Raw genomic sequence first — 27,733 nt, forward strand, 5'->3', positions numbered from 1 at the left:
GCCTTACAGGCCACTTTCAGAAAGAAAAGGCAGGTCAGAGAGGCAGGTAGAGCCCCACCTCCTCTCCCGGGAAACGACTCAGGAAGCGCCACCCGCCGGCTCCCCGCGTTACTGATAACTCACAGCCACTTCACTTCCCCGCTCTGTCCCCCAGCCATCCACGTCATCTGTCACTTCCGACGAGAAGGTAGACTACGTTCAGGTGGACAAGGAGAAGACCCAGGCCCTGCAGAACACCATGCAGGAGTGGACAGACGTGCGGCAGTCCTCGGAGCCTTCCAAGGGGGCCAAGCTGTGACACGCGGGCCGCCGCCCCAGGGAGGGGCCAGGAGGCGGCGTCTCCAGCGCCGACGCCTCCCCGTCTGTCTCCCCCTTCTCCTCTCCAGCGCGCCCTCCTGCCCCCCCCCCTCTCTATTCTGCCACTCTGGCCTTCAAAGCACTTGACATCAGGGACCCTGACCCCTTCCCCTGGGAGGTGAGGGCCTGATCGAGGCGCTTCCTCGGCTCACTCGGGGCCCACCTTGATTTTTATCAGCAATGGCCATGCCTCTACCCACCTTAGTTAGAGCTATTGCCAAAAAGCATCCTTCAGCCTCCTACCGCCCTTTAGACCCGAATACCTACCAGACGTGTGGAGGGAGGGGCTGGGGCTCTGAGCCAGAGTCCACACCTCACCTTTGGGCACAGCTCTCAGCCCCTGTCCCTCCCGCTACTGGGCTACCTCTCCCCCAGTCCCGGAAGAAGCCAAGTCGTCTCGCTGACCCAGGGAGCCAAGGACCAGCGGACCAGAGTGGATACAGACTTCTTCAGCCCTGTCTGTCTTGGCAGGGGGGAGGCAAGGCCACCAAAAGATGAAGGAGTCGAGGAGGAAGGTCAGAGGTGGTCTTGAGGGACAAAGGAGTTAGACCCCCAGATGCAGAAGGGCAGCGGATACCTGCGGTGGTCCCCCATTTTCAGGCCAAGTGGCAGTGCAGCTGTTGCCGGGTGGGAGAGGCAGAAGGATGAGGACAGCAGGAGGGGAAGACTGAGGAGGAGGAGCAACCCAGAACAAGGAGCAGGAGACGGGGTGACGAAGACACTGCAGGGCCAGGCCTCCGGGACTGTGGAGCCACAGGCCCGGCTCTGCCGCTCTGGGGCAGAGCGTAGTCCTCTTCCCCGAGACCCCACCCAGCCAAGAGCACCGCGCCCACGAGGCTTGCACTGTGCTGGGCGGTGCGGCACGTGGGGTGGGAGCGCTGACGTGGTGGGCGGGGCCGGGGGGGGGGTGAGCCGGCGGAGCTGTGGGAAGGTGCGTAGGGTGGGACGACTGAGGGGCCACCCCGGGACAGCCTGGGCGGAGACGCAGGGCGGGAGCGGAGACGCTGCAGCAAGTGAGCTTCTGCAAGATGGGCAGTGCGGCAGGGGAGGCGCTGGTAACCGATGGGCTGAGAGGCAGGGGCGAAGGCTGGGGGCGGGGGAGGCGCAGGTAGTGGTTGAGTACATCCGGAGGGCCTGGTGGCGAGCCCCGGGCAGTGCCGTGGAGATGCAGGGTAGAGCAGAACGTGAGGAGCGGTGTGGTGGTCAGGGGAGCGATGTGCATGGCCGCAGGCAAGGGCAGCTCCCAGGACTGATGGGTGGCGGGCAGAGCAGGGCAAAGGTGCAAGCAGGGCGGAAGACAGCCTAGTGGACGACGCGGGGGAGTGGCCGGCAGTTTGTGCCCTTTGGCTGAGTTTTGTGTCAGGTCCCAAGGAAGGTACAGGTGTGGCCTGGTGACAGGCCAGAGTGTGTTCTCAGCTCACGTCACCCTCTGTTGCCCTGTCGAATCCCAGGTGCCTAGCTACAGGGACAGGAGAGGGCAGGCCTCTCCTCCCATGGCTTAAAAGGCCACCAGATCAGCATCACCCTCTGCCCACCTTTGCCAGGGACAGGAGGAAGGGCATCACGCCAGGCTCTTTTCTCCTAAGTCTGGGGAGTGGGGCTCTTTTATGTTAAAGTTCTTGGCCAAATTTTTAAGAGTTTCAGAGGCAACGTGGGCAGACCAAATGTTTCATTCTACCCTGGGGTGAACAGACCTTCTTCCTCAAAAAAAAAAAAAAAAAAAGACCCCCCCAACCCCCATTTAAGGGAGGTGGCTACCGCTTACCTGTCTGCTCCTGTGAGCCTGTGTAAACACGCACACCCCAGGCCTGCGGCCTGACCTTACTCCATCCCGGGAGAAATTTTGTCAACAGTAGCCCCTTTCCTCCTAGTATTAGTCATATCAATTCAATAAGCATTCATTAGTGGCTGCTATGGCCAGGTCTGGGCTAGGCACTGAGAACACAGGAATTAATCAGACTTTGTATTTGAGAAGGTCACAGTCGATGAGAAAAAAGACAAGGACACATTGGTAATGGCCATGAGAGACACTTAAAATGCTGATAATGTGCAGAGAAATCGAGGCTCCTTCTCTAGGAGGTTGGTGCTGGGGGCAGGAGTGGGGAGGGGGTGGAGATCAGGGAAGCTGGTTTCTAGGAAAAGGGGGTGCCTGACAGGGGCCTTAGAGGAAGAAGGGTCAGATTTTTAGAGGGAAGGAGGGCAAGGCTGGGATCCGGTGGAGGAAGATGGACAGAGAGACTTAGAGAACCTTGTGCTTTGGGAACAGAAGACCTTTGGGAGTATGGGCCCAGCCTCTCAGAAGCAGTGAGGCTATGTCTCGGTGTTCCCACAGGTGAAATGGTAATGGTGGTGGCAGTGGCCTGCCCTGGGCAGGGTTTGGTGGTTCACTCTGCCCAGCCCTGTGTCCCTTTAAGGCCCTCTGCAAAGGGTCTCATGTGGCAGAGCTTTGAATGGCGCCACCCCTGTGCCCCCATAGGCTACAGGTGGGCCCAGGTATTGGTACCCTCAGTTCCCAGCATCCTCCCCTATTGATCGCCGGGTGCCCTAATAATGTCAGCATTTTCTGAATGTGCCATGTTGTGAATGAAACTGGGTGGAGTCTTGAGAGACTGAGGTGTTCAAATCTAACCACCAAGGAGGCCTCCCTCCAGTTCTTGGTTCCTATAACCCCCAAACCCTTCAGGTGGAGGCAAGAGTAGAGACGGGAGGAAGTACAAGAGAAGAGGAAATTGGCCTGTTGAAAGCAGAGACTGGCTCAAAAGCCCCAAGTACCAGGTATCTAATATTCCCGTCTGGTCAGTGTAAAAAACTGGTCCTTTGGCCTTCAGTGGGTCACAATCCACCTCTCCTGGTGGCCTGGCAAGGACTGAGACCCCAGGATGCCTTGTCAGCCAGCATAGCCCACACAGGCCTCGTCCTGCCTGGGGCTCCTCAGAGAAGAAGCTGTTTTGCCCCCTTCCAGCTCCACCTCTGCAAGGAGTGGTATGGAGCTGTCTCCCCTTCCCACCTTGGTGAAGAAGGGCCCTGAGGCCTCTTCTGTGGCTACTCTCTGCTCTGTAATTTCTCTCTCTCTCTCTCTCTCGTGGGTCTGGATCGCCAGGGATAGGCGGCACCCAGAGCATTGGCCAGTTAACCCAGTCCCCTCCCTAGACTGATTTCAGTAACGTCTACATTCGAAACCGTTCAAATATGTCCCATTCCTAGGACAGAAGCACAGCTGTTCTCAAGGGATTTACCTGCCACAGGGCTAAGGCCTCAGCCCCAAGCTGCGGCTGACCCACACCCCTGTGACAGGGCTCTGGAAACAGAGTGCCGGGCAGGAGGGAAACTGGCACGAACTTCCCCCTCTCTGGCCCTTCTGCAAAACGTGGGGGCAGGAGGCTGAGCGCATGAGCTCTAAAGCCCCCTCCTTCCGGAACGCACCAGGCTCTTTGGGGCCAGGTGGGCTGCCTGATGAGGGGTCCCCCTGGAGATTCAGGCTGTCATGTGATATTTGGTGGTGTGTGTTCTTATGTGTTCGTTGGTTACATGTGTCTTGAAATTTAGAATCATTTCCCACAGAATCGTTGCTTTGTCGGGAAGAGAAAATGGGCTAGAAGAAGCCCAGTCTTAGGTTTCTGGCCCTCTTACCATTTAAAAAAAATTGACATTTAATTTTTCAAATCACTGTTGGTGCCTAATCACTTAAGTTATTAATTTATTCTGTTGTTTTCTTTTTAAAAAAAAAATTTGTAACACGTATTTATCCTGTGAGTAGGTCTGGGGAGGGGTGGGAACGTGTTCACATGGGTCCTGTTTTTGCTGTGGTGACACATGGTACAGGCCTGGAGCTTGCAGGTCCCTTTTTACTATGGTGTTGGGTCTGGACAACAATAAAGTCCATTAGACGCAACCAGGAGGGCTTCTGAGTCTGTCTCGTCCGGAGGGGCTGGGGGATGGAATCCACACACACTTGGATCCCGGCTCGGGGCTGCCGGCTGTAGGCTTGCACATGACGCCTGTCCTCAACGAGATAAGCCTTCCTCTCACAGTCCCAGGACAGCACTGTGCCAGTCTGCTCCACTTCCATTTGAACAGGAGAGAACTGGGTACCTTTTCTTGGCTGAGAACGCTCGTGAGTCTTCCTTACCTCGGAATTTGTATTCCTGGTGCATGAGATGGAAATTGTAGTAACATCTGCCAATTCATCTTTCTTAGGAGGCTCAACGGACCAAAGAGATGAATTCTGAGCATGACTCTGTCTCTGACAGACAGACAGACGACTGTCGGCCCACTTTCCCTGGTCCCTGAGGTCTCAAGGTCTATGGCTTTTGGGCCAAAACTCAAAACTCCTCCATCTGCAGCCCTTGAAGCCCCCGGCCAGGCCCCTGCAGTCCCAAGCTCCAAGATGGCTGGAACCTGAGGGCTGCCGCCTACTTTCCTCCTGGCCTGAGCCCAGCCCAGCCCAGCCCACCCCAGGTTCTCAGAGGTAAGAAGGGAGGAATGTGGTAGCAGTAGCAGCAGCAGCAGCAAGAATCTCTGGGCAGCCCAGAGTTCCTGGGGTCTGGAGGAGCTCCAGCACCACCTGACAGATCAGTCCCTTAACAGTATCCTGTTAGGGCGGCCCCCAGCCTGTGCACCCACCCCTCCACCCCTATCATCTATCTGGGCACATCCCTGCCCCCAGTCCTCACTGTTGATTTACACAGCACTTCAGTGTAGGGCACGCTTGCCTCCCCTGGGGCAGCACACAAGTCAACAGGGCAGGGGGCGTCCCCTCCTTCCTGTCCAGACACAGCAAGAAACCAAGGGTAGAGCCGACCTCACAGCCAGTGACTGAGGTGGGAATGAACGACGGCTTTAAAGGCTTCAGAGAACCTATTATTTTTATTCCTGTTTGAGACCCTGGTTCTCTTCTCTCCAGTTACTTAGAAGGGGTACAGCAGTGTCAGGGCACAATGAGGTCAATATCTGCTCCTCACCAGACCGCCCCCATGGTGATGGCCAACGGCTGAGGCACTGAGCCAGCCAGCTTCCCTCAGGACAGACGTCGTGAGAAACACAAACAAACAAACATACTTGCAGTAAACTGAGGACTCGCTCTCTCTTAACCAGAAGGGGGATGCAAATGGTGGCATCTCAGGCACTGAGGCGGGAGAGAGGTTAAGAGGCTGTCCTCCCCTCTGTGCGTTGTTGCTTGGTGTCGGGAGGACAGTCTCTGGTCCTGTGCCAGGCTGCTTCCCACCTACACTCCTCTCAAAGTACAAACAAACAAACAGTGTAGGCACCCACAGACATTGCCTCAGACCCCTCAGAGAAACCAGATAGGTGGCCAGATGGGTGACACACAGCCGCCTTCTTTATGCTAGGGCTTGGATCCACCTCTGCTTTGTATACTACAGAGAAACAAGATTGTCTGAAAGGAGCTGGAAAGGAACTGCTACTTGATGGCAAAACACCAGCGCTGTGACGTTCAGCCCTGTGGGGCAGCCTGCAGGGGGTGGGGGACAAGGCCCAGAGAGTGTCCATCTCAGCTGCTTCAAGCTGACCAGGACACTTGGGTGTAAGTAAGTAAGTCTTAAACAGGGCTGAGCCCAGTGTCGGGGCCTGAGGCCCGGTTTAAGGGGCTTGGGTCTCACCTCTGTATCTATCTGAGTGAGTCTCCGTGTGCCCTTCAGGCTGAGGGCAGGGGCCCAGAAGCCCCCGCTCCATCTCTCTCTGGCCCTCGGAAGGGCCTGCCCTCAGGACTGGACCTGCACAGCCTCCCTCAGACCCCACCTGGCCGAGCACCTCTGCCCGGGACCTGGGCCCCCCCCCCCACCCCCCGCCACTGAGGTTGCCTGTGGCACCCTCACAGGTGCTTAGCAGGCCAGGGGATGAGGGTTCCCATTAGAAGACCAGTCTGTGAAAGTCACCACCGCTGCCACCTGCAGGGCTGCAGCCCCCCGGAGGGCCTTCATCCTCATCTTTGTCTTCGTCAAAGCCCCTCCCCCAGTGCGGAGATGTGGGGAGTGCAGAGATGTAGGCCGCCCTGCTCCGTGCCTCCTTCTCCTGCTCCTGGAAATACAGATGGGGATGGGGCCGGAAGCTGAGACGTCAAAGTCAGTCAGGCTCTGAAGCCTCAGTTCTCCCTGCACGCCCCCAATGCCACCCAGCCCCTCCGCGCATCGCCCCGGTCCCCAGGGCCAGGCACAGAGGAGCCACAGCTTCTGGCCTAGAGGCACTCCAGCTTAGTGGGAGGATGGGCTTCCAAAGCATTCTTCCTCCTCCCCCGAATAAAAACTCCCAGCCCCCTGGAGGAAAGGAACTCATTTCTACTAACTAGACTGTGAACAGCTGACAAGGGCCTGACGTGGCACCAGAAAGCAGGAGGTGCAGAGACTTCAAAGGGCACCTCATAAACCACCCCCAGGGACCCTTCTGCAGGCTTCCTGACGTGGCTGTCCAGCTTCTGCCTCTCAAGGCACGAGGAACCCTCTGCCAACGAGGAAGCTCTTCCTCCTGCTGAACTGAGGCCAGCCATGGATTCGCCTTCCCACGGGCCCAGCCCTGCCTCCACCTGGACAGCTCGGCAGAAACGCAAAAGCAGAGCCAGGGTCCCCACAGCACGCAGGTGCTGCTGGCCAGGGGTCCTGACGTGACCACACCGGCTGTCTGTGGCGGCACTCCTCGTGCTGGTCCGCGCGCTGGCTGTTTCAGCGGCAAAGTATTTTGATACCACCCTCGACTCTACAGAGTGGAGTCGAAGGCTCAGTGAGAGAAGAGGCTCACTGAGCCGGGCGGCCCCCCATCCGCTCGTATCCACTACTCACTCGCAGAGCCCCTCCTCCAGCACACTTATGACACCTTAATAAAAAACTGATAATTCCTCATGTCGTCTGTTCCTCTGAAGTATGGGGCTACGTCTGTCTGGCCCACCAGTTTTCCCCAGCACTAAGTGATTGATTGATAGCTGAATGGATCAAAGGTAAAAGGAAGAGAGAGACTCCAAGAGAGGAGCAGTCAGCATCTGAGCCGGTGGGTGCTGGGAAGCCCCTCTGCCCCCAGGGTCTGCTCACCTGCAGGAAAAGGATGTTGTCTTTGGAAATGGCTTCCATCAAGTCTTTGTGGAGGGTGGGCTCTGCCCGGGCTCGGGGAGAGCCGGGCTCAGCCTCAGGACCCTCCCGGGGCCGCTGCCGATAAAAGAGCACGTAGGCGGTGTCCTTGGGGAAGAAGGAGGTGACGTTGCTGACAGACTCAAAGGAGGAGAAGGACACCCGGGTGTCGTTGAACAGGTACCACTGGTTGTCGGGCTCGGGCCTGTCGGCTGCTCCCGGGTTCGGGGCTGGGCGGGCAGCACCCTCGCGGGCGTAGCAGTAGTAGTGGCCGCTCTCCGAGGACACCCCAGAGTGCACCACGACGCTGCAGAGGTCGTAGGCCTGGCCCCGGCCCCCCGCCAGCGGCAGCCGCAGCAGCAGGGGGATGGAGACGTCGTCCAGGATCTTGCGGCGCCGCATGGTGCGCAGGTCGAAGGAGAAACGCAGCAGGGTCAGGATGAGGTAGCGCGGCCCCTGGCTCAGCTCCACCACCTTCTCGGCGTCCTGCAGGGAGGCGCACGACTCGCAGTAGTAGCGGTTCTCTGCCGTCAGCCTCTCAGGCGACAGGAAGTAGTTGACCAGGTCCAGGACGGAGCGGGAACCCTCCCCAGAGGGGGTGGAGGCATTTCTGAGGGTCCCTGGGCCCAGGCCGTCCTCCTCTTTCTCCTTCTCGGCCTCCTTCTCCTTCTCGGTCTCCTTCTCCACCTCGGCCTCCTTCTCCTTCTCGGCCTCCTTCTCCACTTTCTCCTCCTCCTTCTCCGCCTTCTCCTCCTCCTTCTCCACTTTCTCGGCCTCCTTCTCCGCCTTCTCCTCCTCCTTCTCCTTCTCTTCCTCCTCCTTTGCCTCCTCCTCCTGACTGCTCTGCCCCCCGAGGCCCTGGGGGCCCAGGTCTTCAACGTTCAGGACGGTGGGGGGAACGTCCCCTGTGATGCAGTGTTTCCTCTGCCTCCGAGGAGCCGCCCTGCTTGGCGCCTGGGCTCGCGATGGCGAAGGGAGGTCCTGGGCACTGACGTCCTCTGCAGGGAGCATCACTGAGCCCAGGCGGCGGCGGCGGCAGCGCTCAGGCGGGGGAAAGGCGAGAGAGAGGTCCGTGAAGGCCTCCTCCCTGGTGGAGATGTTAAGGCAGCGGAGACAGCATATCCGAGTCACAATCTTGCCTCCAAACATCTTCTCCACAGAGGTTGAACTCGGGCTAGGGGGCTCCTCGGGCGGGGAGGGCAAGCTGGACTGCTTGAGCTTTTGGCAGATCCTCGTCCCAGTTTTCTCCTCTTCATGCAGCCTGGTGCAGGGAGCAAAGGGCCTTCGTCCATACACACAGACCCATCCCCAGTGCACTGGCCTGACCTGTGCATCTACCTTACTCAGCTGGCCACATGTTTACACGCATGCAGGAGAAGGCACGGGGAACATACATATGCATGTACAAAATGGCATTCGTGCACATGCACTCATAAGCCAGGCACACATGCTACATACTTACCTGCATAAGGCTCACAAACCTGCGACAAAAAGACGTGCATGTGCCCCCAGAGAGCTGATGAGAAAACACACACATGCACACTCAGGCAAGCACAGCACAGTGTACAGACACACACTTACCCTCCCAGTCTCGGTTCATGTCAGCATCTCCAAAACGTCCCTCCCACTCGGCCCCTGTCCCCACACTCACGACACACATCTGCTCCAAGCCTTTCACAAGTGCAGGGCTGTGCCCCCGTTTCCAGGAAGAGACAACACAGCCCAGGGGGAGGGGGCTTTCCCACGAGCACCCCTCTCTAGACCTGGAGCCCCCGTGCAGAGCCAGGCCTGGCCTCCCTTACCGATCCAGCAGGTACTTCAGGTACTCTGAGCAGTCCTGCTGGGTGCCAGGGCTGAACCAGGGTGTCCAGGATGCAGACAGAAAGTTCTCTGGAGAAATGGCAGGCCGCTAGGACCAAGGAGGGAGAAAGACAGGGCCAGGAGCCGGGGGCCACTCACCAACCAGCTCCACAGCATGCTAGGCCTGAGGATGGCCCTGGGGACTCTCTGCCCCAAACTTCCAGCCTCCTCACGAAAGTCCTCCCCCTTCCCTGACTCATCCCACCAAGGCCATGCAGCCTATAAGCAGGACATCGGGTTCACGGAGATGGACAGTTCTCCAGGAGTCTGCTCTTCCCTGACACACCTCACATTTCACTCCAGGCCCTTATTCGTTGCCATTCCCTCTGCCTGAAACACCCTTCTCCCCTGTCAGGAGCTTAGCTGTAGAGTTCAAGTCCCAGGTGCTGTTAGTGTCATCTGTCCCACAGTGTCTTCCCAGCAGCCCCCATCCCCATCGTGATCAACTCTCCCTCCCTAACACACACACTACACTCGCTTTGCCCTCTGCTCGAGCACTACAGTTGCTATCTGCAGGTTCCTCTTCCCCACCAGACTACGCGCTCCGTGAAGGCAGGACTGCGGCTGACTCATCTCTGTGCCCCCGCACAGGGCCTGGCATAATGCCTGCCTGGCCAAGGGCTTTAGGTTCCAGGAGGGCAGAGACAGTGATGAAACCAAATACAGCCCTCAGGGTGCCTGGCAGGCAATATGAGTGCTCAGAAATGACAGCAGACCAACAAAGCAACACCTAATAGAATGGACTGAACCACTGATGGGAGAGATGTGAGCAGCACAGCACAGAGGGGCTCAGGAGGCACTCCCTCGCCTGCCCGGTAAGGGCGCTGAATCAGCCCCTTGGGCTTTAGCCGTGAACCCATGCCAGCCTGGACTGGGGCCCAACAACTTACACCAGAAAGTGGGGGCCCACAGCCAGATGCAGGCAGGTCGTGGGGAAGGAGAGGTGTCGGACTGGGCCTCCTCTCCAGCACCCCCGACTGCCCCTGCGCTCACCTGGCTGTGCTCCAGGAAGGCGAAGAGCCACTGCAGCTTGGTCATCAAGGGCTGGGAGTTGTTCTCAGTCAAACGGAGCACACAGTGTCTGAAACTTCCAAACAGAGCGGGGCACCTGGAGTAAGCCAAGGGCACCCAAAGAACCTCTACTCACCCATACTGTGGCAACCCAAGGACTCCAAGCTAAAGGCAGGACAGACACCTGTCGCTCCAATCTGGGCCAGGCGCCAGGGAGGAGGAGCATGTGAACAACTCGGCCTGGACCACAAGGTGACCCCTGCAGTCCCTTCCAGTTCTGACAGCCCGTGACTCCACAATTCGAAGATTCGAATGTCCTAAGGTCTTATGGTCTCAGGGTTTTAAAGTTGGAACTCTCAGACATGCTCCAGAGTCCACGCCAATATCACCACCAGCCACTCACACCCTTCTCCCTACTTCCCTGAGAAATGGCGTTCAGACCCATCCAGAGCAGCAGGCCCTGCTCCAACCTTGGCCCTCCAAGCCAACTATTACAGCCCCTTCTCAGGGCCCCTGCCACCCCAAGTTGTCCCTCTGCCTTCAAATGGGAGGGGTCAATGTGAGGAATATGCTGAAAAAAGAGGACGGGGGTAGACTGGGGCTCATGAAGGGGTCTAATCCCATGGGAGATAAGAAAGAGCCCCTCCTGACAACCACATTCCCTGGAACAAGCCAATTCCCAAGCCCCAGCTGAGCTCCTGTTCTCCCAAGAAGCTCTGGCTAGACAGGTAGGCATCTCTCCAACCTGCACCCACTGCGCAGGACAGTATAACCAAAGTGCAGTCCACTTAGCAGTCTGTGACAAAGCAAGTTCAGAAACTGAGACTTTAGAACCTTGTATGGTGATTTGACAGTACTATGACCATACAAGCACACGATCATTTCCTAGTAAGTCATTTTATTGTATTCTACAAAAGGAAGAGTCTGCAGCAGACTGGAAGTTCAAAAAACGAAACAAAACTAGTCCTTCCCCAGGCAGTTTGAGAAGCACAACAGCAGCATGTTAGGAAGTCCTAGAGTTCAGCTCCAACCTCCTCCTGGAGCTGAAGCTCAGAGACAAGAAACTGCCTGGAGGTCCTACCACAGCCAAAACCAAGGCTTACTTTCACTGTGACTTTTAAAAAAGATGTCTAAGTGTGGTACTGGTGAAAGAACAGTTGAATAGATCAATAGAACAGAATAAAGAGCCCAGAAACGACCCCCATAAATATAGTCAACTGATCGTTGACAAAGGAGCAAAGGCAATATAATGGAGCAGAGAAAGTCTGGTCAACAAATGGTATTAGAACAAGTATACATCCAAAACCAAAAAAATGAATCTGAACACAAACCCTACACCTGTCACAAAAATTAACTCCAAATGGATCACAGACCTAAATGTAAAATTCAAGACTATAAAACTCTTAGAAAATAACAGGAGAAACCTAGTGACCTTGAGTGTGGTGATGCCATTTTAGATACATCCCCAAAGACACAATCCATGAGAGAAATAATTGATAAGCTGGATTTCATTGAAATTAAAAATTTCTGTTCTGTGAAGTATAGTATCAAGAGAATTAGAAGACAAACCAGAGACTGGGAGAAAAATATTTGTAAACACACATCTGATAAAAACTCTTAAAACTCAACAATAAGAAAAACAAGCAACCTGATTAAAAAATGAGCCAAACATTTTAACAAACATCTCACACACACACACACACACAAAATATATATATATATATATATATATATATACAGATGGTAAATAAGCACATGAAAAGATGCTCAACATCATGTCAATCAGGGAAATACAAATTAAAACAACAATGAGATACCACTACACACCCATTAGAAAGGCCAAAATCCAGAACACTGACAACACCAAATGCTAGCAAGGATGTGGAGCAACAGGAATTCTCATTCATTGCTGGTGGGCATGCAAAATGGTACAGCCACTTTGGAAGACAGTTTTGCAGTTTCTTACACAACTAAACATACTCTTCCCATCCTATGCAGCAATCACACTCTTTGGTATTTACCCAAAGGAGCTGAAACCTTATATCCACACAAGACCTCACAGGATGTTGATGCAAGCTTTATTTAGAATTGCCAAAACTTGGAAGCAACTAACATGTCCCTTCAGTAGGTTAATGGATAAATAGCACTGTGGTACATCCTGGCAATGGAATATTATTCAGTGCCAAAAAGAAATGAGCTATCAAGCCACAAAAAGAAATGGAGCAACCTTAAATGCATATTACTAACTGAAAGAAGCCAATCTGAAAAGGCTACATACTATATGATTCCAAATATATGATTCCAAATGTATGATTCTGGAAAAGGCAAAACTATGGAAACAGTAAAAAGGTTGCCAGGAGTTAGAGGGGGGTGAACAGATAGAGGAGAGGATTTTTAGGGCAGTGAAAATACACTAGATGAACCTCTGGAACAACATTAAATGCACCATTTGCGTTAAAGGGGTCCCAGAAGGAGAAGAGAGAGAAAGGGCCTGAGAAAATATTTGAAGAGTTAATAGCTGAAAACTTCCCTAACATGGGAAAGGAGGAATACATCAAGACACATATTAATCAAATTGACAAAAATTAAAGACAGAGAAAATATTAAAAGCAACAAGGGGAAACCAACAAATAACATACAAGGGAATCCCCATAAGGTTATCAGCTGATTTTTCAGCAGAAACTCTGCAGGCCAGAAAGGAGTGGTATGATATTTTTAAAGTGATAAAAGGGAAAAACCTACAACCAAGAATACTCTACCCAGCAAGGCTCTCATTCAGATTTGACAGAGAAATCAAAAGCTTTACAGACAAGCAAAAGCTAAGACAATTCAGCACCACCAAACCAGCTTTACAACAAATGCTAAAGGAACTTCTCTAGGCAGAAAAGAAAAGGTCACAACTAGAAATAAGAAAATTATGAATGGGAAAGCTCACTGGTAAAGGCAAACATACAATAAAGGTAGGAAATCATCCACACACAAATATGATATCAAAACTAGCAATTGTGAGAAGAGGAGAGTATAAATGCAGGATATTGGAAATGCATTGGAAATTAAGAAACCAGAAACTTAAAAAAACAATCTTGTATATATATATACAGACTATTATATCAAAACCCCATGGTAACTGCAAACCAAAAATCTACACTAGATACATACACAAAAAAGAAAAAGGAATCCAAACTCAACACTGAAGATAGTCATCAAATCACAAGAAAAGAGAACAAAGAGGAAGGGAAGGAAAAAGACCTACAAAAACAAATTCAAAACAATTAACAAGGGCTTCCCTGGTGGCGCAGTGGTTAAGAATCTGCCTGCCAGTGCAGGGGACACAGGTTTGAGCCCTGGTCCAGGAAAATCCCACATGCCGCGGAGCAACTAAGCCCACGCGCCACAACTACTGAACCTGTGCTCTAGAGCCTGTGCTCCGCAACAAGAGAATCCACCGCAATGAGAAGCCCGCGCACTGCAATGAAGAGTAGCCCCCACTGGCTGCAACTAGAGAAAGCCTGCACGCAGCAACAAAGACCCAACACAGCCCAAAATAAATAAAAATAAAATAAATAAATTTATTTAAAACAATTAACAAAATGGCAATAAGAACATACATACTGATAATTACCTTAAATGTAAATGGATTAAATGCTTCAACCAAAAGACACAGACTGGCCGAATGGATACAAAATCAAGTCCCATATATACGCTATCTACAAGAGACTCACACTTCAGATCTAGGGACACATACAGACTGAAAACGAGGGGACAGAAAAAGATATTCCATGCAAATGGAAGTCAGAAGAAAGCTGGAGTAGCAATACTCATATCAGACAAAATAGACTTTGAAAGAAAGACTATTTCTAGAGACAAAGAAGGACACTACATAGATCAAGGGATCAGTCCAAGAAGATATAACAATTATAAATATATGTGCACCCAACATAGGAGCACCTCAATATATAAGGCAAATACTAACAGCCATAAAAGGAGAAATCAACAGTAACACAATAATAGTGGGAGACTTTAACCCCCCACTTTCATCAATGAACAGATCATCCAGACAGAAAATCAATAAGGAAACACAGGCCTTGAATGACACATAAGACCAGATGAACTCAACTGATATTTATAGAGGATTCCATCCAAAAGCAGCAGAATATACATTCTTCTCAAGTGCACACGGAACATTCTCCAGGATTGACCACATGCTGGGCCACAAAGCAAGCCTTGGTAAATTTAAGAAACTTGAAATCATATCAAGCAGCTTTTCCAACCACAATTCTATGAGATTAGAAATCGATCACAGGGAGAGATCAAGATATCGGAGTAGCAGGATGTGAAGTTCACCCTCTCCCACAAATACATCAAAAAAACATCTACATGTGAAACAATTCTCAAAGAATGTCTACTGAATGCTGGCAGAAGACCTCAGACTGCTGAAAGGGCAAGAAAATCTCCACGTAACTGGGTGGGAAAAAAGAAGAAAAGAAAGCAAGAAAGGAATCGGGATGGGACCTGCAACATTGGGAGGGAGCTATGAAAGAGGAAAGGTTCCTGCAACCTGGGAAGCCCCCTCACCAGCGGGGAGATCAGCCAAGATAGAAGGGGAGCTTCAGAGCCTTTGAGGAGAGCGCAGCAACCTGTTTGAGGCAGCCAGCGCAGAGGGAGAACTGCACAGATGGTCAGCACCACCCTGTGCCCCCTAGCCTGACACACGTCTGCCAGAACTGGCAAGGGCTGGGTGCTGGAACTCGGGCTTTGGAGATCAGAACTGGGAAGAGGACTGGGGATGGCTGTGTGGAGACAGATAGGGGTGGGAGTGGTGCTGGAATCCAGTACAACCACGGCTGGGGGTGTATGTGGAGGAAGCCTGGGACATCATAGAGGTCAGTCACCACTGTCTGGGGGGTGCACAAGGGGAGGGGTGGGACCCAGATTGCAGCCTTTTTCCCTGTGGGCACGCATGCAGAGGGCAGGACACTGCCTGCACAGACTCCAGGGGCAGTCGCAAGCCTCCACTGCCGCCCACCTGAACACCAGGAGCAGTCACCCCCACTGCTTCTCTCCCACATCCCAGGAGTGGTCATGGGCTCCCGCCACCTCCCTCCCAGACCTCAGGAGTGATTGCAAGCCCCTGCCGCCTCCCTCTCAGACCTAAGGAGTGGTCATGGACCCCACCACTGCCCACCCGAACTCCAGGAGTGGTTGTGAGTCGCATCCACTCCCATCGCATGCCCTGATGGAGAGTCTGAGCCACTACCACCGCTGAGAACCCCAGGACCGGGCACCAGCCACCACATCTGCATACACCCTATCAAGGGGATACCACCCAGCACAAGCTGAGAAAAGAGGCTACAGGGATCCATGCTAAAAACAGCCCTCACACCAAATTTATTAAACCCACACAAGCTACACAGGGATGAAACCACATATAAATAGCTCTCCAAGACCACAGTAGATAACGGTTTCTCCTAAACTTACGGAGTAAGAGAAATATAATTAACATGAAGAAGCAGAGGAACCACTCCCAGTTAAATGACCCAGCGCATTCCCCTGAATGAACAATGAAACAGACCTCTTCAGTCTAATAGACACTGATTTCAAAAAGGAGATAATAAAAATACTGAAGGAATTAAGAAAGGCTATCGACAGAAATGCAGAGTACTGTAAAAAGGGACTAGAAACTATAGAGAGGAACCAAGAAAAATTAGAAAACATATTTGCAGAGATGAAAGCTGAGCTAAAGGCAATGAACAGCAGAATGAATAATTCAAAAGAATGAATAAGTGACCTAGAAGATAGAAAAATGGAAATCACCCAATCAGGACAGCAGACAGTACACAGATTTAAAAACAAAAAACAAAAATATTCTGTGAAAGTGATGATAACCACAATGAACAGCAAAAAGATATACATGAAGATGTAAAAGAAAATATCAAAATCATAAAATGTAGGGGAGGAGAGTAAGAAAATGTAGAATTTTTTTCCTAGAATGTGTTTGAGCCTATATGACTGACTACCAGTCTAAGGCAAGTAGATACAGGAAGGGGTTAACATACTTGAAAAACAGGGTAACTGCAAATCAAAAACATACAATAGATTCACAAAAAAACAAAAAAAAGAGAACGAAAGTATAATATAAAAGAAAATCATCAAACCAGAAAAGGAGAAACCAAAAGAAAAAGAAAGGGACAGAGAGGAAACATAAAATCAATGGGAAAACATGGTTTAAAATGACAACAAATGCATATCTATAAATAATTACCTTAAATATCAATGGACTGAATGCTCCAATCAAAAGACACAGAGTGGAAGGTTGGATAAAAAAGCAAGAGACTACAATATGCTGCCTATAAGAGAGCTACTTTAGGACAAAGGACACACATATACTGAAAGAGAGGGGATGGAAAAAGATGTTTCATGCAAACAGAAATGACAAGAAGCGGGGGGGGGCGGGTGGCAATACTCAGACAAAACAGACTTTAAAACAAAGGCCAGGGCTTCCCTGGTGGCGCAGTGGTTGAGAGTCTGCCTGCCAGTGCAGGAGACACCGGTTCGAGCCCTGGTCTGGGAAGATCCCACATGCCACGGAGCAACTAGGCCCGTGAGCCACAATTACTGAGCCTGCGCATCTGGAGCCTGTGCTCCGGAACAAGAGAGGCCACAATAGTGAGAGGCCCACGCACCGCGATGAAGAGTGGCCCCCGCTCGCTGCAACTAGAGAAAGCCCTCGCACAGAAACGAAGACCCAACACAGCCAGAAATATAAAAAATAAATAAAAATTAAAAAAAAAAAAAAAACAAAGGCCATAAAGAAAGATAAAGAAGAACATCATATAATGATAAAAGGATCAATACAATAAGAGGATTTTACACTCGTCAACATATATGCTCCTAATATAGGAGCACCCAAATACATAAAACAAACACTAACAGACATAAAGGGAGAAACTGACAGAAATACAATAATACTAGGAGACTTTAACACCCCACTCACATCAATGGACAGATCTTCTACACAGAGAATCAATAAGGCAACAGAGATACTAAATGATACAATAGGACAGTTAAACTTAATTGATATTTTCAGGACACTACATCTAAAAAAACGAGAATACACATTCTTTTCAAGTGCACGTGGAACATTCTCTAGGATTGACCACATACTAGGGCACAAAACAACCCTCAACAAATTTAAGAATATAGAAATTATCTCAAGCATCTTTTCTGACCACAGTGGCATGAAACTAGAAATTAACCACAGAAAAAGAAATGAAAAAAAAAATTACACGGTGACTAAACAACATGCTACTAAACAACCAATGGGTCAATGATGAAATCAAAGAGGAAATTCAAAAATACCTTCAGACAAATGACAATGAAAACACAACCAAACAAAATCTATGGGATGCAGCAAAGGCAGTTCCTAGAGGGAAGTTCATAGCAATACAGGCCTTCCTCAAAAACCAAGAAAAATCTCAAACAACCTAACCTACCAATTAAAAGAACTAGAAAAAGAAGAACAAACAAAACCTTAAGTCAACAGAAGGAAGGAAATAATAAAGATCAGAGCGGAAATAAATAAAATAAAGATTAAAAAAAAATAGAAAGGGACTTCCCTGGTGATCCAGTGGCTAAGACTCTAGGCTCCCAATGCAGGGGGCCTGGGTTTGATCCCTGGTCAGGGAACTAGATCCCACATGCCGCAACTAAGAGTTCACATGCCACAACTAAAGATCCCACATGCCACAACTAAAAAGGATCCCGCACACTGCAACTAAAGATTCCACATGTCGCAAGTAAAAGATCCCACATGCCACAACTAAAAGATCCCACATGCCGCAACTAAAGATCCCACATGAGGCAACAAAGATCCTGCGTGCCACAACTAAGACGTGGCACAGCCAAATAAATAAATTTTTTTTAAATCAATAAAAACAATAGCTGGTTCTTTGAAAGGATAAACAAGATTGACAAACCTCTGGCCAGGCTCACCAAGAAGAAAAGAGACAGAACCCAAATAAAATAAGAAACAAGAAAGGAGACACAACAACTGATACTGCAGAAATACAAAAATAATAATAATAATAATAAGGAAATACTATGAACAATTATATGCCAAAGAATTCAACAACCTAGAAGAAATGGACAAATTTCTAGAAACATACAGCCCACCGAAACTGAATCAAGAAGAAATAGATAATTGGAACAGACCAATCACTAAAAGTGAAATAGAATATGTAATTTAAAAACTCCCTACAAACAAAAGTCCAGGACCAAATGGCTTCACAGGCAAATTCTACCAAACATACAAAAAAGAATTTATAACAATTCTTCTCAAACTCTTCCAAAAAATTGAAGAAGAGGGAACACTCCCAAGGACAGTCTATGAAGTCACCATCACCCTGATACCAAATCCAGATAAAGACACTACCAAAAAAAAAAAAATTACAAGCCAATATCTTTGATGAATATAGATGGAAAAAATTCTCAACAAAATATTAGCAAACCAAATCCAACAACACATAAAAAACATCATGCACCATGACAAAGTGGAATTCATCCCAAGTTCATAAGAATGGTTCTACATATGCAAATCAATGTGATAAACCACATAAATAAAACACAAAAACCATGTAATCATCTCAATAGATGCAGAAAAAGCATTTGACAAAATTCAACATCAATTCATAATAAAAACTCTTACCAAAGTGGGTATAGAGAGAACATATCACAAAATGGTAAAAGCTGTTTATGACAAACCCACAGCCAATATAATACTCAATGGTGAAAAGTTGAAAGCCTTCCCACTAAAATCTGTAACAAGACAAAAATGTCCACTCTCACATCTTCTATTCAACATAGTATTATTAGAAGTCCTAGTGACAGCACTCAGACAAGAAAAACAAATAAAAGGTATCCAAATTGGAAGGAAAGGGATAAATTGTCATTATTTCAAATGATATGATACTATACGTAGAAAACCCTAAAGACTCCACACAAAAACTACTAGGACTGATAAATGACCAAATTCAGCAAGGCAGCAGGATACAAGATGAATATACATAAATCAGTTGCATTTCTTTACACCGAAAATGAACTATCAGACAGGGAATGTAAAAAGACAGTAACTTTTAAAATAGCAACCCCCAAAATAAAATACTTAGGAATAAACCTTACCAAGGAGGTGAAAGACTTATATGCTGAGAACTATAAAACATTAATAGAGGAAACTGAAGATGATTCAATGAAATGGAAAGATATCCCATGCTCTTGGATTGGAAGAATTAATATTGTTAAAATAGCCATACTACCCAAAGCAAACTACAGATTTAATGCGATCTCTATTAAATTACCCATGACGTACTTACAAAACTAGAAAAAATAATCCTAAAATTCATATGGAACCATAAAAGACCCAGAATTGCCAAAGCAATCCTAAAGAAAAAGAACAAAGCAGGAGGAATAACCATCCCAGACTTCAGACAATACTACAAAGCTACAGTAATCAAAATGGCATGGAACTAGAACAAAAAATAGACATATGGATCGATGGAACACAACAGAGAGCCCAGAAATAAACCCACACACCTACAGTCAATTAATCTTCGACAAAGGAGGCAAGAATACACAATGGGAAAAAGACAGTCTCTTTAGCAAGTGGTGTTGCGAAAATTGGACAGCCATGTGTAAATCAATGAAGTTAGAAGACACCCTCTCACCATATACAAAAATAAACTCAAAATGGCTTAAAAGACTTAAACATAACACATAACACCATAAAACTCCTAGAATAGAACAAAGGCAAAACAATGTCTAACATAAATCGTATGTTACGATTTCTTACATCAGTCTCCCAAGACAATAGAAATAAAAACAAAAATAAACAAATGAGACCTAATCAAACTTGCAAAATTTTGCACAGCAAAGAAAATGATAAACAAAATGAAAATACAACCTGCAGAATGGGAGAAAATATTTGCAAATGATGCGACTGACAAGGGCTTAATTTCCAAGATACACAAATCGCTCATAAAACTCAACAACAAAAAGACAAACAACTCAATTGAAAAGTGGGCAGAAGATAAAAAGAGACATTTCTCCAAAGAAGACAAACATATGGCCAATAGGCACATCAAAAGATGCTAAACATTGCTAATTATTAGAGAAACGCAAATCAAAACTACAATGAGGTACCACCTCATGCCAGTCAGAATGGCCATCAAAAAGTCTACAAACAATAAATGCTGGAGAGTCTGTGGAAAAAAGAGAACCCTCTTGCACTGTTGGAATATAAATTGATACAGCCACTGTGGAGAACAGTATGGAAGTTCCTCAGAAAACTAAAAATAGAGTTACAATTATATAATCCAGCAATCCCACTCCTGGGCATATATACAGACAAAACTATAATTCAAAAAGATAAATGCACCCCTATGTTCACAGCAGCACTATTCACAATACCCAAAACCTAGGTTTTAGGTTTTTAGGAAAAAACCTAAATGTCCATCGATAGATGAATGGAATAAGAAGATGTGGTACATACATACAAAGGAATACCACTCAGCCATAAAAAAGAACAAAATAATGACATTTGCAGTAACATGGATGTAACTAGAGATTATCATGCTAAGTGAAATAAGTCAGAAATCTAAAATATGACACAAATTAACCTATGTATGGAACAGAAACAGAATCACGGACATAGAGAATAGACTGGTGGTTACCAAGAAGGAGGGTGGTGAGAGAGGGATGGATTGAGTTTGGGATTAGCAGATGCAAACTGGTATATATGGAATGGATAAACAACAAGGTCCTACTGTATAGCACCATGAACTATATTCAATATCCTGTGATAAACCATAATGGAAAAGGATATGAAAGAGAATGTATATTTGTCTACCTGAGTCACTTTGCTGTGCAGCAGTAATTAACAAAACACTGTAAATCAATTATACTTCAATTTTTAAAAATGAAATCAATCACAAGAAAAAAACTGTAAGAAACACAAACATGTGCAGGCTAAACAACATGCTACGAAACAACCAACGGATCACTGAAGAAATCAAAGAGGAAATCAAAAAATATCTGTAGACAAATAACAATGAAAACACAATGATCCAAAATCTATGGGATGCAGCAAAAGCAGTTCTAAGAGGGAGGTTTATAGCAATACAATCTCACCTCAGGAAACAAGAAAAATCTCAAATAAACAACCTAACCTTACACCTAAAGCAATTAGAGAAAGAAGAACAAACAAAACCCAAAGTTAGTAGAAGGAAAGGAATCATAAAGATCAGAGCAGAAATAAATGAAACAGACATGAAGAAAAAATAGAAAAGATCAATTAAACTAAAAGCTGGGGCTTCCCTGGTGGTGCAGTGGTTGAGAATCTGCCTGCCAGTGCGGGGGACACGGGTTCGAGCCCTGGTCTGGGAGGATCCCACATGCCGTGGAGCAACTGGGCCCATGAGCCACAATTACTGAGCCTGCATGTCTGGAGCCTGTGCTCTGCAACAAGAGAGGCCGCGATAATGAGAGGCCTGCGCACCACGACGAAGAGTGGCCCCCACTTGCCGCAACTGGAGAAAGCCCTCGCACAGAAACGAAGACCCAACACAGCCATAAAGAAAGAAAGAAAGAAAGAAAGAAAGAAAGAGAGAGAGAGAGAGAGGGAGGAGGGAGGGAGGGAGGAGGGAGAAAGGAAGGAAGGAAGGAGGAAGGAAGGAAGGAAGGAAGGGAAGGAAGGAAGGAGAAGGAAGAAAGAAAGAAAGAAAGAAAGAAGACAGAACTAAAGAAACTAAAAGCTGGTTCTTTAAAAGATAACAAAGTTGATAAATCTGTAGCCAGACTCCTCAAGAAAAAAAGGGAGAGGGCTCAAATCAATAAAATCAGGAATGAAAAAGAATAAGTTACAACAGACACCACAGAAATAAAAAGGATCATAAGAGATTACTACAAGCAACTATATTCCAACAAAATAGACAACCTAGAAGAAATGGACAAATTCTTAGAAAGGTACAAACTCCCATGACTGTACCAGGAAGAAACAGAAAATACGAACAGACCAATCACAGCTACTGAAATCGAAACTGATTTAAAAATTCCCAACAAACAAAAGTCCAGGACCAGGTGGCTTCCAAGGCAAATTCTATCAATCATTTAGAGAAGAGTTAACACCTATCCTTCTAAAAATCTTCCAAAAAATTGCAAAGGAAGGAACACTTCCAAACTCATTCTATGAGGCCACCATCACCCTGATACCAAAACCAAAGAAACCACAGAAAAAAAGATAATTATAGGCCAATATCACTGATAAACATAGACAAAAATCCTCAACAAAACACTACCAAACAATACATTAAAAGGATCACACAGCATGATCAAGTGGGATTTATCCCAGGGATGCAAGGATTTTTCAATATCCACAAATCAATCAGTGTGATACACCACATTAACAAACTGAAGAATAAACACCATATGATCACCTCAGTAGATGCAGAAAAAGCTTCTGACAAAATTCAACACCCATTTATGATAAAAATTCTCCAGAAAGTGGGCACAGAGGGAACAAACCTCAACATAATAAAGGCCATATATGACAAACCTACAGCTAACATCATACTCAATGGTGAAAAGCTGAAAGCAGGGACTTCCCTGGTGACACAGTGGTTAAGAATCACCTGTAAATGCAGGGGACACAGGTTCGATCCCCGGTCCGGGAAGATTCCATATGCCACGGAGCAACTAAGCCCATGCGCCACAACTACTGAGCCTGCACTCTAGAGCCCACAAGCCACAACTACTGAGCCCGTACACTACAACTACTGAAGCCCACATGCCCTAGAGCCCACACGCCACAAGTACTGAGCCCATGTGCCACAACTACTGAAGCCTACGCACCTAGAGTCCGTGCTCCGCAACAAGAGAACCCACTGCAATGAGAAGCCCGTGCACCACAATGAAGAGTAGCCCTTGCTCACGGCAACTAGAGAAAGCCCGCGCACAGCAATGAAGACCCAAAGCAGCCAAAAATAAAATAAAAATTAATTTAAAAAAAAATAAGGAAAGCTGAAAGCATTTCCTGTAAGATCAGGAACAAGACAAGGATGTCAACATAGTTTTGGAAGTCCTAGCCACAGCAATCAGAGAAGAGAAAGAAATAAAGGGAATCCAAACTGGAAAAAAAGTAAAACTGTCACTCTCTGTAGATGACATGATACTATACATAGAGAATCCTAAAGATGCTACCAGAAAACTACTAGAGCTCATCAATGAATTCAGTAAAGTTGCAGGATACAAAATTAATACACAGAAATCTGCTGCATTTCTATACAGTAACAATGAAAGATCAGAAAGAGAAATTCAAGAAACAATCCCATTTACCATCACATCAAAAAGAATAAAATACCTAGGAATAAACCTACATAAGGAGGCAGAAGACCTGTACGCCGAAAACTATAAAATGCTGATGAAAGTAATTGAAGACAACACAAACAGATGGAAAGATATACCATATTCTTGGATTGGAAGAATCAATATTGTTAAAATGACTATACTACCCAAGGCAATCTACAGATTCAATGAAATGCTTATCAAATTTCCAATGGCATTCTTCACAGAACTGGAACAAAAAAATCTTAAAATTTGTATGGAGACACCAAAGACCCCAAATAGCCAAAGCAATCTTGAGAAAGAAAAATGGAGCTGGAGTAATCAGGCTCCCTGACTTCAGACTATACTACAAAGTTATAGTTATCAAAACAGTATGGTACTGGCACAAAAGCAGAAATATAGATCAATGGAACAGGATAGAAAGCCCAGAAATAAACCCACACACCTATGGTCAATTAATCTTCGACAAAGGAGGCAAGAATATACAATGGGAAAAGACAGTCTCTTCAATAAGTGGTGCTGGGAAAACTGCACAGCTACATGTGAAAAAATGAAATTAGAACATTCTTTACTACCATACACAAAAATAAACTCAAAGTGGATTAAAGAACTAAATATAAGACCAGATACTATAAACCTCTTGGAGGAAAACATAGGCAGAACACTTTGACATACATAGCAGCAATATCTTTTTCGATCCATCTCCTAGAGTAATGGAAATAAAAACAAAAATAAACAAATGGGACCTAATTAAACTCAAATGCTTGTGCACAGCAAAGGAAACCATAAATAAAATGAAAAGAGAACCACAGAATGGGAGAAACTATTTGCAAATGAAGCAACCAACAAGGGATTACTCTCCAAAATATACAAACAGCTCATGCAGCTCTATATCGAAAAAACAAAACAAAACAAAAAAACAACCCAATCAAAAAATGGGCAGAAGATCTAAATAGACATTTCTCCAAAGAAGACATACAGATGGGCAAGGGGCACATGAAAAGATGCTCAACATTGCTAAGTATTAGACAAATGCAAATCAAAACTATAATGAGGTATCACCTCACACCAGTCAGAATGGCCATCAGAAAGTCTACAAACAATAAATGCTGGAGAGGGTGTAGAGAAAAGGGAACCCTCCTACACTGTTGGTGGGAATGTAAATTGGTACAGCCACTATGGATAACAGTATGGAGGTTCCTTTAAAACCTAAAAACAGAGCTAGCATATGATCCAACAATCCCACTCCTGGGCATATATCTGGAGAAAACCATAATTCAAAAAGATACATGTACCCCAATGTTCACTGCAGCACTGATTATAATAACCAAGACATGGAAGCAATCTAAATGTCCACTGACAGAAGAATGGATAAAGAAGATGTAGTACATATATACAATGGAATACTACTCAGCCATAAAATATGATGAAATAATGTCATTTGCAGCAACATGGATGGGTCTAGAGATTATCATACTCAGTAAAGTATGTCAAAGACAAATATCATATGATATCACTTATATGTCAAATCTGATACAAATGAACTTATTTCCAAAACAGAAACAGACTCACAGATGTAGAAAACAAACTTATGGTTACCAAAGAGGAAAGGTGGGGAGAGGGGATAAATTAGGAGTTTGGGATTAATATATACATACTACTATAAGTAAAATAGATAACCAACAAGGTCCTACTGTATAGCACAGGGAACTCTACTCAATATTCTATAATAACCTATATGGGAAAAAAAATCTGAACAAGAATGGATATATATATATATTTATAACTGTGTCACTTTGCTGTACACCTGAAACTAAACACAACATTGTAAATCAACTATACTCCAATATAAATTAAAAGTTTAAAAAAAAAAGAAAATAAGCTATACAATACCATAATGCTGGATAAATGTCATTATACATTTTTCCAAACCTACAGAATGTACAATACAGAGTGAACATAATGTTAACTATGAACTCTGGGTGATTATAATTTGCCAGTGTGTAGGTTTCTCCTTGGTGAAAAAAAAAATGAACCATTCTGGTGAGTGATGTTGACAAGGGGGGAGGCAATGCAAGTGTGAGAAGAGAGGGTTGGGAAATCTCTACATCTTCCTCTCAATTTTTTTGTAAACCTAAACCTGCTCTAAAGAAGGAAGAGGATTCTAGGATTATGGCAGAGTAGGATGCATCAGGAAACTGTCTCCCCACATACACAATAACTGTACTGGCAGAATCTGTCTGATGTAACTAGTTTTGGAACTCACTCCAGAGTCTATTGAAGGCTTGCAACTTCCAGGGGAAAGCTTCCAGGGTAAACTGCAGTCAATGTCAGGTCTTAGCACAGTAGCAGATGGCTGTGCACATGTTCCTGGAGCAGTTTACACACATCTTGCAGGAGCTAGAGTGGGTAAAAAGGACTCTATCCACCCCCCCGCCACTACTGGGGAATCTGTACTCTGCTGCTTCTGATCACACAGGTGCAGACATAGACATGGGCAGCCATTGTTGCACTTTCCCCCACTGCTGCAAATGCCTCCACCTCAAGCTAAAGTGATTTCCAGGGGACTTAAAAGGCCAGCACCCTCCCCACCCTCAGTTCCCCACTTCATTTTTTGCTTTTCCCCTTTGAGGAGCCAAATGTTAGAGACTAGCACATTAAAAAACAACTGCATATATGGGGAAAATTAGAAAGTGACTGCACATGCCCAAGGAAAGACTCAGAAAAGAGATAAGAAGACATTAAATTTACACTTCAGGCTGATCATCAGCACAGACACAGACTATAACAATAAAAAACAAAAACAATAATAAAAAACAACAAACCCATGGAAGAAGGAGAATCTGATTTCCAGAGTTACCATATTATTAAACTCACATGTCCAGGGCTCCACAATCACAAGACATACAAAGAAACAGGAAAGTACAGCCCATTCAGAGGAAGAAAAATAATTCAACAAAATCTGTCCCTTAACGGCAGATGTATTAGACAAAGACTTTAAAACACTGGTCTTAAAGGTAATCAAAGAACTAAAGGAAGATGTGGAGAAAGTTGAGAAAATGATGTGTGAACAAAACAGAAATATCCATAAAGAGACAGAAAACCTAAAAAGAAACAAAAATGAAATTCTAGGGCAGAAAAGTACAATAACTGAAATTTAAAATTTACTAGAGGGACAAAGGCAGGTTTGAGTAGGCAAAATGAGTCAGTAAACTTGAAGACAGGAGAATGGAATTTAACAAGGGTGAGGAAGAAAAAGAAAAGAGACTGAAGAAAAGTGAACAGAAACTAAGAGATCCATGGGACACCATCAGAAGGACCAACATACTGTGGGAAAACCAAAAGGACGAGAGAGAGAGAGAAAAGGACAGAGAGAATATTTGAAAAAATAATAATTGAAAACTCCCCAAATCTGATGAAAGACAAAAATGTAAACATCCAAGAAGTTCAACAAACTCCAAGTAAGATGAATTCAGAGAGATCCACACTGAAACTCATTATAATCAAACTTTCAAAAGACAAAGAGCAAATCTTGAAGGCAGCAAAAGAGAAGCAAATCATTACATACAAGGGATCCTTAATAAGATTATCTGTAGATTTCTTATCAGAAACTATAGAGGCCACAAGAAAGTAGACAGATATATTCAAAGTGCTCAAAGAAAAAACACTGTCAACCAAGAATCCTAAATCTGGCAAATCTGTCCTTCAAAAGTGAGGAAGAAATCAAGACATTCCCAGATAAACAAAAGCTGAGGGAATTCATGACCACTAGACCTACCCTATAAGAAAGGCTCAAAGGAGTCCTGCAAGGTGAAAAGAAAGCACACTAGTCAGTACCTCAAAGCTGTGGAAAAATAAACGTCTCAATAAAGGTAAATATGTGAGTGACTATAAAAGTTAGTATTATTGTAACAATGGCTTATAACTGTACTTTTTGTTTTCTATATGATATAGAAGACTAATACATTTAAAGAAAAAAAACAATTATTAATGTAATAGCTAGTATTACTATAACTTAGTTTGAAACTCCAAATCTTCTC

At 46.2% G+C, this 27,733-nt stretch overlaps 2 protein-coding genes across 5 annotated transcripts in view; one reads left to right on the forward strand and one right to left on the reverse strand.

The window, feature by feature from the left end:
• Positions 1 to 3,659, forward strand: part of GAB2 (GRB2 associated binding protein 2) — a 175,256-nt gene extending 171,597 nt beyond the window's left edge. For all 3 annotated transcript variants that reach the window (XM_036859539.1, XM_036859541.1, XM_036859542.1), the window contains exon 10: positions 155 to 3,659. In XM_036859539.1, coding sequence (XP_036715434.1) covers positions 155 to 298 — 144 coding nt within the window. In that variant the 3' untranslated portion in view covers positions 299 to 3,659. The remainder of the gene's footprint in view (positions 1 to 154) is intronic.
• Positions 3,660 to 5,204: 1,545 nt separating this feature from the next.
• USP35 (ubiquitin specific peptidase 35) overlaps positions 5,205 to 27,733 on the reverse strand; it is a 73,606-nt gene continuing 51,077 nt past the window's right edge. For both annotated transcript variants that reach the window (XM_036859538.1, XM_036859537.1), the window contains exons 8-11: positions 10,284 to 10,377; positions 9,233 to 9,339; positions 7,395 to 8,691; positions 5,205 to 6,393 (exon numbers count right to left, since the gene is read on the reverse strand). In XM_036859538.1, coding sequence (XP_036715433.1) covers positions 6,226 to 6,393; positions 7,395 to 8,691; positions 9,233 to 9,339; positions 10,284 to 10,377 — 1,666 coding nt within the window. In that variant the 3' untranslated portion in view covers positions 5,205 to 6,225. The remainder of the gene's footprint in view (positions 6,394 to 7,394; positions 8,692 to 9,232; positions 9,340 to 10,283; positions 10,378 to 27,733) is intronic.

This window comes from Balaenoptera musculus, chromosome 8 (assembly GCF_009873245.2).
Source record: "Balaenoptera musculus isolate JJ_BM4_2016_0621 chromosome 8, mBalMus1.pri.v3, whole genome shotgun sequence".
Classification (NCBI taxonomy): domain Eukaryota; kingdom Metazoa; phylum Chordata; class Mammalia; order Artiodactyla; family Balaenopteridae; genus Balaenoptera; species Balaenoptera musculus.